General features: G+C 35.4%; 2 protein-coding genes across 2 annotated transcripts in view; both read left to right on the forward strand.

Annotated features, from left to right (window-relative positions):
- Positions 1 to 6,092, forward strand: part of LOC111088425 (latrophilin Cirl-like) — a gene marked incomplete at its 5' end in the record, with an annotated part of 28,894 nt that extends 22,802 nt beyond the window's left edge. The window contains 5 exons of the mRNA XM_022398516.1: positions 1,515 to 1,564; positions 3,636 to 3,750; positions 4,662 to 4,762; positions 5,781 to 6,011; positions 6,056 to 6,092. Coding sequence (XP_022254224.1) covers positions 1,515 to 1,564; positions 3,636 to 3,750; positions 4,662 to 4,762; positions 5,781 to 6,011; positions 6,056 to 6,092 — 534 coding nt within the window. The remainder of the gene's footprint in view (positions 1 to 1,514; positions 1,565 to 3,635; positions 3,751 to 4,661; positions 4,763 to 5,780; positions 6,012 to 6,055) is intronic.
- A 10-nt stretch (positions 6,093 to 6,102) lies between these two features.
- Positions 6,103 to 13,635, forward strand: part of LOC111088424 — a 13,170-nt gene continuing 5,637 nt past the window's right edge. Inside the window, exons 1-3 of the mRNA XM_022398515.1 lie at positions 6,103 to 6,162; positions 9,091 to 9,185; positions 9,755 to 9,923. Coding sequence (XP_022254223.1) covers positions 6,151 to 6,162; positions 9,091 to 9,185; positions 9,755 to 9,923 — 276 coding nt within the window. The 5' untranslated portion in view covers positions 6,103 to 6,150. The remainder of the gene's footprint in view (positions 6,163 to 9,090; positions 9,186 to 9,754; positions 9,924 to 13,635) is intronic.

Here is a 13,635-nt window from a genome sequence, read left to right on the forward strand (position 1 = left end):
GCTGACTGACTTTTATTATGTATTCACTACCGATGGATCCACACAGTGCATAATACGCTGACTGACTTTATTATGTATTCACTACCGATGGATCCACACAGTGCATCATACGCTGACTGACTTTTATTATGTGTTCACTACCGATGGATCCACACAGTGCATCATACGCAACAATTGTATGTTGTTGTTGTTGTTGTTGTTTTCTTGTTATTCTTTCATTACCCAGCGTAAAGAATTGACCCAAAAAGAATAAAAAATACTGGGTGAAATTATATTTTTCTATGTAAAATACCTAGGGGTCCCCAGCATTTATTAGTGGGACTGACTGAAATATTGATGATATTTTTGTTTATTTTTTTTTGTCTGTGGTATTTCATTAGGGGTCGTGTAACGACCAAAGTTACGGATCCAACAGCAATCTAGTGACTACAGTTTAGAAAAATGTTTCAAAAGCCGATCGGGTCTGGGCTCACATCAGTAAACCTGAGGTTAAGTTGTGATGTATGTTTCATTAAAGCAAAGTATATTTTTACGCCCCCTGGCGCATGAGGGTTTGTAGCGCTAAAACTGGGTTTCGATGCTCGCGGTGGGCACAGCACGAATTGCCCATTTTATAGCTTTGCACATGTAAATAAATAAATTGTCTCTGTACATAAGACCAATATTTTGCCCCCATTGATTCAGCGGTACGACTGTATGTAGCCTTAGAATGCTAAAAATCAGGTTTCGATACCCGTGATGGGCAGAGTACAAATACCCCATTGTGTAGCGTTGTGTTTAACAACAACCAAATCAAGACTTTTTTTTTAATCGTAATTTTACTATCGTACCTCACGTGATGTTTTTAAGTTCTGGTCAGTGTTTCTATCGTGATATTGTGGAGTTATATACAAGTCAGGTCATTGGTCAATAAGACCAATATGGGTAGTACAAGTTAAGTGTTAATGCGCACACACTTCAGTATAGTCAGTAATTTCGAGGATTGCTGGTCTCTTATCAGCTCTAACCTAGACAAATGGATTTCGGAGTTTATCTAAACACCGCTCGGGATATTAACGATGTGATTGAGTTAGTTGCACTACACCACAGAGCAGCAGCCTGAGAGCCGTATTGCTCCTCCTGTACCACGTGATGTCTGTTTGTCTGTTCCAAACGTAGCTGAACCAACAACAACTATTATCTGTCAAAAGAAACGTTAAGCGTTGCTCTTGGTGTCTCTCTACATATTAGGGCACGAGGTTAGTTTGATCTCGACCAATCACACGTCATCATTAAGATTTATGACTAATTTTTTTTTTTTCAGGCTTGAATTTTAATAACTTCGAAATTGTTACTTCACTTTGTTTCTGCGAAGAAAGACAGAACTCAATTGTTCGGCTCGTCATTATCATTCAAGCCAAACTTGTTTAAAACCAGTTTAGGTTCTTTTCTTTTATTTATGTTTTTTTATTCAGATAATTAAAGGGGGGTGAGGATTCTATATACCAGTGCTAATTTTTCTCTTTTTCCGCTAGGAGGAAAACGTGACAAATCCCCGCTGTGTGTTCTGGGATGCATCATCAAGGTGAAAACGCTTTTTGTACTTTAACAAATTAACTGAAGTCAGTGTGTGTCAGCAACTTCACGAAGTTATTTCAGTCAGTACTGCTCTGCTATTTAACACAAAGAAAAATGAAACACGACAATATATATATGTTGATGTGGAACACAAAACAATAAATTTCACGAATAGATAAAATATTCATTCCTAAAGCAAGAAAAAAAAAACATTAAACAGTATCCTTGATCCAGCTAAAAATTAACATTAATTATTACGTTTATTTATTAGGCTCATAATTATGATTTAGTCAATTTAAATAAATCGTTGTATATTACTTAATATGGGGAAAAGTAAGGCTTAGTTGAATAGACAACACGTGTGCAGTATGTCATTTTTATGGTATGTCCGACATTCTGATTGGTCACGAATGAGAAATAGCATGTAAATATGTGATATGTTTACCTATATTAAACATTATAGTAAGATCTAGTAGGCTGAGTTGAATAGACAACACGTGTGCAGTATGCCATTTTTATGGTATGTCCAACATTCTGATTGGTCACCAACGAGAAATAGCATGTGAATATGTAATATGTTTACCTATATTAAACATTATATATGCTTGATTTGAAATAAGAAGAGCAAAGGATACTTTATTTTTATTATATTTTCATATCAAATATTAATTATCGGCAGTTTCAATTAGAGGTTTGAATCTAGAAGGAAAGAACAGTTAAGATGTATGATCTAGTATTTCTGTGTAACCTGGTAGGACTGTAAGATCTAATAACTCTGTAAGATCTAGTAACTCTGTAAGATCTAGTAGCTCTGTGTGATCTAGTATCTCTGTGTAACCTGGTAGGACTGTAAGATCTGGTAACTCTGTATGATCTAGTAACTCTGTAAGATCTAGTAGCTCTGTGTGATCTAGTATCTCTGTGTAACCTGGTAGGACTGTAAGATCTGGTAAATCTGTAAGATCTACTAGTCTGTGTAACCTGGTAGGACTGTAAGATCTAATAACTCTGTGTGATCTAGTATCTCTGTGTAACCTGGTAGGACTGTAAGATCTAATAACTCTGTTGATCTAGTATCATACAGAGTTACTAGATCATACAGAGTTACTAGATCATACAGAGTTACTAGATCTTACATAGTTACTAGATCTTACAGAGATACTAGATCACACAGAGTTATTATATCTTACAGTCCTACCAGGTTGGTTATACAGAGATACTAGATCACATAGAGTTATTAGATCTTACAGTCCTACCAGGTTACACAGAACAGAGTTACTAGATCACTAGATCTTACATAGTTACTAGATCTTACAGAGTTACTAGATCTTACATAGTTACTAGATCATACAGAGTTACTAGATCATACAGAGTTAAGATCTAGTAACTCTGTATGATCTAGTAACTCTGTAAGATCTAGTAACTCTGTATGATCTAGTAACTCTGTAAGATCTAGTAACTCTGTATGATCTAGTAACTCTGTAAGATCTAGTAACTCTATATGATCTAGTAACTCTGTATGATCTAGTAACTCTGTAATGATCTAGTAACTCTGTAAGATCTGGTAACTCTGTATGATCTGGTAACTCCGTGAGATCTGGTAACTCTGTATGATCTAGTAACTTTGTAAGATCTAGTAGCTCTGTATGATCTAGTAGCTCTGTATGATCTAGTAACTCTGTATGATCTAGTAGCTCTGTATGATCTAGTAACTCTGTATGATCTAGTAACTCTGTAAGATCTGGTAACTCTGTATGATCTAGTAACTCTGTATGATCTAGTAACTCTGTATGATCTGGTAACTCCGTGAGATCTGGTAACTCTGTAAGATCTAGTAACTCTGTAAAACCTGTATGATCTAGTAGCTCAGTACGGTTGTTATCGTTCTGTCAGACAAAGCAACCTTTGACATTTTTGTATTATTCTCCTAATGTTAATTTTATCATTGTGTGGGTGTAATAAACGTTTAGTCTAATGCATTTGATTTAAAAGAAATCCCGTGTTTTCAAAGGTAACCTTAAAATATATGTATAAATAAGAAACGTCATATTTGAATACTAAATCTAATCTTTCTTCAGTGTTTGGTCTCAAGAAGGGTGTTGGGTGAAGTCCACGAACGTTTCCCACACCATATGTCTTTGCAATCATCTGACCAATTTCGCTTTGCTGATGGAAGTGACGTCATCATTTAAGGTGAAATAATTCGCTTGTTATTTTGCTGTTTTTTATAAATCACGGGCCTACAATGTATTCCAGTACTAAAGTTTATAATTTTTATTTCTGTATTACATCAAACTAAAACGAAGATTACATGAGCAGTCCAGTTTTTCTGTAATTGTACAGTATGGTATCAGTACACTTATATGAACATTATATGGCAAACTGCCATGTTCAATACGGTTTCCTTTCAGTACACTTAAACGAATGTTCAATATGGTTTCAGTACACTTAGACGAATGTTGAGTGGAAAACCGCCATGTTCAATACGGTTTCAGTACACTTAGACGAACATTTTGTGGCAAACTGCCATGTTCAATACGGTTTCCTTTCAGTACACTTAAACGAATGTTCAATATGGTTTCAGTACACTTTGATGAAAGGTGAATATAAAACCGCCATGTTCAATACGGTTTCAGTACACTTAGACGAACATTGAGTGGAAAACTGTCATGTTAGTTACGGTTTCAGTACACTTTGAGGAAAGTTGAATGGAAAACCGCCATGTTCAATACGGTTTCAGTACACTTAGACGAACGTTGAGTGGAAAATTGCCATGTTCAATACGGTTTCATTCCACTTAGACGAACGTTGAGTAGAAAACTGCCATGTTGAATACGGTTTCAGTACACTTTCATGAAAGTTGAGTGGAAGAACCGCCATGTTGAATACGGTTTCAGTAAACTAAGCCTAGTTCGATGTCCAAATACTAGGCTGACAATTCAAAATAACCGTCAGTTGATATAAAAGTACATAATATTTATATAAATTATATCATAGTAACTTTTGAATTATTTATATTTTTTATTTGCCAATGACGTCAGTTTATTTCATAAGTTGGAAAATCCTGATTTAAGTAACGCTACATATGGAAAATGTTTGTACAGGTAGATGAACCGGACGTCTTTCCGAGCATCGCCATCTGGTGTGGATGCGCAGTATCAATCGGTTGTTTAGCAGTAACCTTAACAGTCTTATTCCTAGTCAGGTGAGAGTCAGAACAAACCACGCAGAAGAACGTCTTAAACTTCAACATAAGTCCACGAAATATACATAATGGGAATTGTCTGGATATTGGCAATAAATATTTCTCCCTTTGGTTTCACTATTTCTAGTAAAAAAAAAAGAAGCAGTGAAATAATTTAATTATATATAGATTACTATGACCAAAATTATTTAAAGAAAATGTTGACTATTATAAGAACGGTGTTTTTATTTATCTATTTATTTATAATTTAGTTTCATTTGGATAAACCATTAAGTTTGTTTCAGTGTGTTTGGTGTTTATTTAAAACAATTATCTCTATAGACAGGACAACAACAATATTAACCAGTAAGTATGTTTCAGTGTGTTTGGTGTTTATTTAAAACAATGATCTCTATAGTCAGAAGAACAACAATATTGACAAGTAAGTATGTTTTGGTCTGTTTAGTGTTTATTTAAAACAATGATCCCTACAGTCTTAATAAACAAACTAAAACAGACTTACTGGTTAATATTGTTGTTTTTCTGACTATAGAGATAATTGTTTTAAATAAACACCAAACACAATGAAACATACTTGTTAATATTGTTGTTTTTCTGACTATAGAGATCATTGTTTTAAATATACACCAAACAGACTAAAACAGACTTACTGGTTAATATTGTTGTTTTTCTCACAATGATCTCCATAGTTAGAAAAACAACGATATTAACCAGTAAGTCTGTTTTAGTTTGTTTATTAAAACAATGATCTCCATAGTTAGAAAAACAACGATATTAACCTGTAAGTCTGTTTTAGTTTGTTTATTAAAACAATGATCTCCATAGTTAGAAAAACAACAATATTAACTAGTAAGTCTGTTTTGGTTTGTTTATTAAAACAATGATCTCCATAGTTAGAAAAACAACAATATTAACCAGTAAGTCTGTTTTAGTTTGTTTATTAAAACAATGATCTCCATAGTTAGAAAAACAACAATGGCCATTTTACGACTAACTTGTAAATTTATTTCGTTTACAGAGATCTTCAGCAGAACTTTAACATCGTACACAAACACATCGGTGCTTTTTTTTTGTTGGCAGAGGTTATGATGCTCGTCCAGAGCGAAGCGGACATCAGCAAAAAGATAGCTTGTTTCGTGGTGGTCGGATTGCTGCACTATTTTCTGTTGGAAGTGTTTGTGTGGACCCTAGTGGACGCTGTCCACTTACTGCTCGTTGTTCGTGATACTGGTCAGTCATGGTTTGGCTGGTATTGTGGATCCGGTTACGTTGTTCCTGTTGTTATTGTTGGAGTGGCTGTGGGTGTGAACCCCTCTGGGTATCTGTGTGAAAATTATTGTGGGCTGGCGGAAGGATACGTTATTTATAGCGTTATTGTTCCTGCTTCAATGTGCGCCTTAGTAAGTAGTTCCATTTAAATTATCTTCTGGTAGAACATAGAGTGTGCTACTGATATTATCAGTCTCAGAATACTTAAAGATACTAATTCATTTTTTAACTTGTAGCCAACGTTTCATTATCTCAAAACGTCCAACTTATAAAGAGTTTCGCGAAATAATAGATTTGCAACAGTTGGATAGTGACCTAGTGGTTAGCATACCGGCCTTCTTATGGGAAGGTCCGAAGCCACGATATGCTGGTGAACACACTTCGGGCTTCCAGACGAACGTGTTATAAGACTGGCAGTCAGTTCCGCTATTCAGTTAAGAGTGGCACTGATACCTGTCTGTTTTTTCTTTCTAGTCAGCAGTTCAAAATTAAGAAGGATGCACACTGGGGTCTCTAACTTGGCCTTTTAACCAACGTGCAGTATGACGTGCTGTTCATGTAGAATTTACTACGTTTATCGAATAGAAAATAATGGGCAAGTTAGTATTTCATTAAAATCGGACACTTGAAAAATAAAAGGCTGAAATTCTTCGTTAGTTTTGGTGTTTTAAAATAAATTACCTTTAAATTCCAATTTAAAATGATGTTCTTTGATCACTTGATTTTAGTAGTATGCTATTTGACAGCGTTTGAAAGCTTTAATAATACGCTTCAATATTATTCTGGATAGATAAGGTGGTTATAATATTATATTACTGCAAGAGTTTCCTTCTTTTTTATCATCTCAGGATTGGATGTTTCTTTTTTTCCCTTACAGCTTATTATCGCCATCATTTTTAGGCCTAGTGCTCGTGTCTCGGAATAAATACATGTTATTACTGTTCTGAACTTTTATTGGGCGTATAATCAGAGTTTTTTTTTCTTTATTAATCCACCCTCATAGAGGGGGGGGGGGGTAGTAAACAAAAATACATCAGTGATTCAACACATCTCATGAAAATGTCGTTACAAATCTGGATAGTAAGAAAAAAATAGTAAAGGTTAATTCATTAAATTACACACACACAAAATTAGTAATAGCAAACAAACAAAAAATGTTACTAAACTTAATAAAACTAAAATGATCTAAACTGATAAACATAAAAAAATCAAACCAAATTATCATACCAAATCACGACATAGGATGTAACCCTGAACACCTTTACTTACCAAATGCTCAGAGTCGCGATAAATATTATAAAAATCTGACAATTTGTCTCCTAACCGAAACCGTAAAAAATCGAAATGAATTTTAGCTTTAAGTTGAGCTTTAAAGATATTCACAAAATGAACACCAACACCACGTGATAGAACCTTACGACGAGCAGAACAAATCACAAACTTAGCTATACACGAACACAAGCGTGACATTCTGAGGTGATTCGAACTGAAATTATTTGGAAAGGTTGTTTTAATTCTTTTGCTGGTTATCAGTATTGTAATTTAGATTACCTTATTTGGCATCATGCTGTGACCACCAATGTTAAGTTGGTTCATATGTTTCATCATCCGACGGGCTTATGTTGTGTGGATCGAGAAACTATTGCTCATTTGTCTTTCCAATGTTCCAGAGTACAGGATATGTGGGGTCTAGTTTTTAGTTTCTTGAAGATAGTTTTAGGCCGTAGCTTAATGGCCCATGAAAAATAACAGGTGACTTTGGTTGGAATTTTACCTCCTCCGAATTTTAGAGGTGTAAGTCTGCAAACTTACCGCTGATTATTCTTTTTTCTATCTTTTAATTTTTGTAAGTTGTTTTGCAAATTGAAATGATAAACATTGCTTGTTTGTTGTTAAGCCCAAAGCTACTAAATAACCATATGTGATCTGCCCATCGCGGGTATCTAAACCCGATTTTTAGCTTTAAAAACCCACACATTTACCAGTATATTTGGAATGTTTTGTTTTTTACCTAACATGTACATGTTTAATTCAACAACTCGGAAGAAAGCGAAATTATAGCTAACGTGTAGGTCCTACAAAGCTATGATGACCTTATTCTGTTAAACAGAAACTACAGACAAGGTTTTTGATGTTGTCAACTCTGATTATTGCTTTAACAGGATAATTTTCACCCCCATGTACCGCATCAGTTTTGGATAAGTGTCGTACCTGCTTCTCATTGGCCGCCCTTATTTCAGAAACTACTTAACGATTCGAGAACTAGGATCCTAACATCCAACGATACCCAAAAAGATATCATTAATACTGATTTTAGGTGGGATTGTTTCTTTCAGCGCAATGCTACACATCTGTCTGCGTTCTGCCCACCGCAAGGACTCGAAAATAAGAAAGGTGAGGAATGTTGCCCGGGTCGGTTTCAGTAGCTGTTTTAAACTACCATGTTATAACTCTCCCGACCGTACCACAAAGACAAGATAACTGTTTTTGTAGAACCATTACAACGTAACCACATTACGTTTGAACCCGAAACGAAATAGAATGATGTATTTCTGAAAGTGGAAAAGCAGATGAGAAGGTAAAATAACGAAAGAAAAAAACACTAACACGACCTTCAAATTAATTTCAATTCAGACTTTGTAAACACGACATTCTTACGTAATTAAAACTTTCATGTGCTGCTAATGTAATGTTCATTTAAATAAACTCGACATAAGACAATAATGGTTACATTTGGTGGCTTATTTAGTTTTAAGTATAATAAGTACTTTTTCCAAAAACTGGTCTTTGAGCAACCCTGGAATGTGAAATAACGAATGCGTAACCACGTGCTTCATTCTCTTACATATAGTTCCGTTCTGTTGCTTGAAATATAAAATATTTACAGAGGGCGTAACCTCCGTCTAGGCTTTCAGAATTATTACGAAAGCAACACATCATTTGTAGTTTTACTATCATAGATGCGCTAGTTCAACTACTTTCTTCGCCACCAGGAAGTTCATTTTTCTGTGTTTTGGACACGACTTACAAGTCTCCTAATTGTTGTGTTTATATTTCAGGTTTCCCTGGGGATCCACATAATACTACAGAGTCATTTCGTAAGGAACTCGGGGAGAGCCAAAAACGAACATTTGAACATAACAGTCCAGTACAGGTAAGTCACATTACAGGATAAGTCGTTGGTTTCGTTAGCGTATCAGGCCGCGGACGTAAGACTCCAGGTTTGAGACGCGATGCCCCTTAACACGATCCACATTTTTCAGCTCAGGCTGCATTATAAAAGTGACAGTCAGTCTCATTTTCGGTTCAAAAAAGCCGGACAGTGCCCTTGTGGCAGAGGGTGCTGATGGTTGACAACTCTATCTACGGTTAATAGTTCAAGATTAGATATGGTTATACCTGAACACTAGGTTTAGGCATTTTATGGAATAATATACCGTTCTGATTGAAAAGTACTTAATGATGATTCTTTTTATAAATGCCCCCTAGTGGCACAGCGGCATGTCTACGGACTTACAACGCTAGAAACCGTGTCTCGATACCCGTAGTGGGCAGAGCACAGATAGCCCATTCTGTAGCTTTGTGCTTCATTTCAAACAAACAAACAAATGTTTCTATCAATAATTTTCAAATACCTGTTTTATTCATTCGTTTTGGAGAGTGTGAATTTATCGTATTTATAAAAATACTAGTAAGATCACTAACTGCTAGATTTATTTGTAGAGAATGGAGTTTACAGTCTTCAGCGATCCTGGTGGTGACCTGCCTAACTTGTGGATCATGGTTGTGGTTCCAACAAAAGCATTCCATCACCGCTGGATACACATTCTGCACAGCAAGTTGTCTGCAAGGACTTTTGATTTTAGCGTGCTATTGGATTAGAGACAAACAGGTTAAATTCTCCACTCCTCTTTTTCTTGACGTTTGTGAAAAGTTAGCTTTATTTCCTGATGCTAATGTTTTCCAGAGTTAGGGTTACGTTTCTTTTTTGTGATCTTACCATTGTGAAAAGTTAGGGTTAGCTTTATTTCCCGATACTAATGTTTTAGAGAGTTACGTTTTCTTGTTGTTTTTTGTAATGTTATACTTAGAGTAAGGCTGGTTTCTTTGACGGTAGTTGGCTACTAAGTAGGTTATAGTCAGAATTATTTATTTAATATTAATCTTGTGTAGGTTTATATGTATGTATTATATGTTACTGTTAGGCAGAATTAAAATTGGATTTGACATTAGTTTTATACATACAGTCAGTATTGTATAGAGCTAGGATTAGGTTTGTTTGATTTGAGCGTTGTTAGGGTTAGACTTGTTTCTTCGAAGTCATTTTGGACAGATTTAAGACTATCTTAGTTTTGTGGAGAGCTATGGTTACATTCGTTTCTTTGATTTGAATGTTGTGTTAAGGCTATAATTATTTCTTTGAAGGCAGTATTGTACAAAGCTAGAATAAGATATTTCTTTGATTTTAGCATCGTGTTAGGGTTAGAATTCTTTTTTTTGAGGTCAGTGTTGTACAAATTTAGAATTAAGATTTTTTTCTTTGATCTCATTTTGTTACAGAGATAGGATTAGGTTTAGTTACTTTAATTTTAGCGTTGTGTTAGGATTATAATTTTGTTTTTTGAGACAGTTTTGTACAGAGTTACTATTAAGATTGTTTCGTTTAGAGTAGTTTTCCATAGAATTAGGGTTAACTTTGTTTCTTTGATGTCATTACTGTGCATATTTAGAACACAGGGACTTCATTATTTTTGATTGAGCTGATTATTAAAAGCTGAAAACAAATATTAAAATGTAATTGAATACAGTCTTTACAATAAAAATTTAGAATTCAAATGAATATAATTTTATTCACAGATAAGAGAGCATTACAAAACAAAAGAAACATTCAATTTTAATAAATACACATTAGTAAGTACGTGATATGTTATATATATAAATCAGGCTGTCATATAGTTTCAGACAGATTTTGTTTTATCTAATGAATACTAATTTCTATTATTTCTACACTCTCGTCAACATGCAGTATTGTCAGTTGTAATCCCAATGTTTTGAGACTCATGAGAAATGAGCTATTATTCTGTTGTAACTATTGCCAATTTTTAGCCGGGAAATAAATTACAGTCATGTGTTTATAGTTAATACCGTGATTGGTTGTCATCCAACCAATCAGAAAATGCCACACCAGTATAATGTCTATAAAAGTGCGGATAGTCATACTATACCCAGTAGTAGTAATAGTATGATTCTAGTCATGGCTCCTATGACTGAAATATGGCATGGCGAGTGTAAAAATCACATGTTTGGTTCTACAAAGATAAGATACTCCATACTGAAACTTGCGACATGACTCGGTGTTTCAGTGGGCACTGTGTTGAAAACTGACGAGGGTACGTGAAACTGGCACTGCTGATAATAAAAGTGTTCAAGATAGAAAATCGAAATTCTTCAACGGCGATGTTAAAACCCCAGGATAACAGACAAACGATGTTAAACCCCCAGGATACAGCTGAATCAAAGTTCGAATTGTCCATCAAAAATCAAAGACTGTTTGTTTACCGTGTGGACAGGAGAATGGTATCATAGTTAAATGTACAACACCTACAGTAAAGTATAGTGGAAGAAGAGTACAAGTTCAGCCAACGCTGATCTACACAAAACTGATGGCACCCTAACAGCTGATAAATACAGGCTCATTCAGATCTATTATGACACAACTTCTCGAGCTGGGGATTCATCTTCTAGCAGGACAACGATGCCGATGAAACTTGGCCTTCACAAATTTCCAATACGAATATCCTTGAGGGTCAAAAGGTGATCAAACAAAGGTCAAAAGGTCATCAAACAGCCTAGCTGAACTGTGACAGTAATACATTTGGAACAATACTCCACAATCGTACGATGATAAACCATAAGACAACATACAAAATTTTCGTGAATTCGGTAACTTGTTCGATTTCCATTCGTATTCACTATGATAATGATGTGTATAAGTAATAAGTCCACTACTATAACTCGTAATTAGTTCCATTATTGTATAAATACGTGTGTGTTTAGTGTTCATACTAAAGTCCATATTTTGAAAGTTTTTTTATAATATTTACTTTTGAGGTGGAAGCGAATTACAGAGTACGTCATACCTTGTAAATTCACGATTTTATCTTACGTAGTTAATGAAAAGAAAATATTACCAAGAAGGAAGAGATAGGCTGGTGAATAACAAGCAGATTGAGTAAATGTCCATGGAAGGGGTAACCGAGTGCACGAGCAGCACATGTCAGCTCAAAGGGGGAAACAATGTAAATATAATCTGATTTATGTAATGTTCATCAGTCATTGCGTAATATAATTACAGCACAACATCTGTCAGATGGTTACCCGTTTCAGTCACGTGGTAATCAGTACCATTAACCGCTCAACATCTGTCAGATGGTTACCAGTTTCAGCCACGTGGTAATCAGTACCATTAACCGCTCAACATCTGTCAGACGGTTACCAGTTTCAGTCACGTGGTAATCAGTACCATTAACCGCTCAACATCTGTCAGACGGTTACCAGTTTCAGTCACGTGGTAATCAGTACCATTAACCGCTCAACATCTGTCAGATGGTTACCAGTTTCAGCCACGTGGTAACCAGTACCATTAACCGCTCAACATCTGTCAGACGGTTACCAATTTCAGTCACGTGGTAATCAGTACCATTAACCGTCGTTAATTTCGGATTATGTCTCATAAAGCTGCAGTTATCCAAGAAACACAACTCGTGCTCTCTTTCAGATACAACTTGTAGTGAGATGGTTTCCGTGGAGATGACAGTGGAGGTGGTTTTATACGTCTTTTTCACTTTTTATTTTAATACTCTTCACTTTCATGCTCTCCACCCCCTCATTGGCACAGCGGTATGTCTGGGTACTTACAACGCTTGAAATCGGGTTTCGATACCCGTGGTGGGCAGAGTATATATAGCCCACCGTGTAGCTTTGTGCTTAACTACAAACAAACAAATTCACTTTCATTGTTTAAATTTGTCGTTAAAATATTAGTTTATTAAATTCCACAACAGACGTTATGGATCGATCAGAGTGTGATATTTCAGATCGGTCGATTGAAAGACATTAAATATCAGAGTGTGATATTTCAGATCGGTCGATTGAAAGACATTAAATATCAGAGTGTGATATTTCAGATCGGTCGATTGAAAGACATTAAATATCAGTGTGATATTTCAGATCGGTCGATTGAAAGACATTAAATATCAGAGTGTGATATTTCAGATTGGTCGATTGAAAGACATTAAATATCAGAGTGTGATATTTCAGATTGGTCGATTGAAAGAACCGATTATTAAACAGCAAAGACAGGAAGAGAAGACCCTGATCTGTAACCACTGATTATTAAACAGCAAAGACAGGAAGCGAAGACCCTGATCTGTAACCACTGATTATTAGTGTTGTGTTTGTTACAGCTGTTTTTTATTCACTTCGACGTTTTTTTTTAATTATGTCGCTGGAATTTTGCCGCAGGTCCCTAATGTCAGCCGACCAGTTTAAACTATCACACTCTGATATTTAATGGGGTTACAGATCAGGTTCTTCTCTTCCTG

This window comes from Limulus polyphemus, unplaced genomic scaffold (assembly GCF_000517525.1).
Source record: "Limulus polyphemus unplaced genomic scaffold, Limulus_polyphemus-2.1.2 Scaffold3736, whole genome shotgun sequence".
NCBI lineage: Eukaryota > Metazoa > Arthropoda > Merostomata > Xiphosura > Limulidae > Limulus > Limulus polyphemus.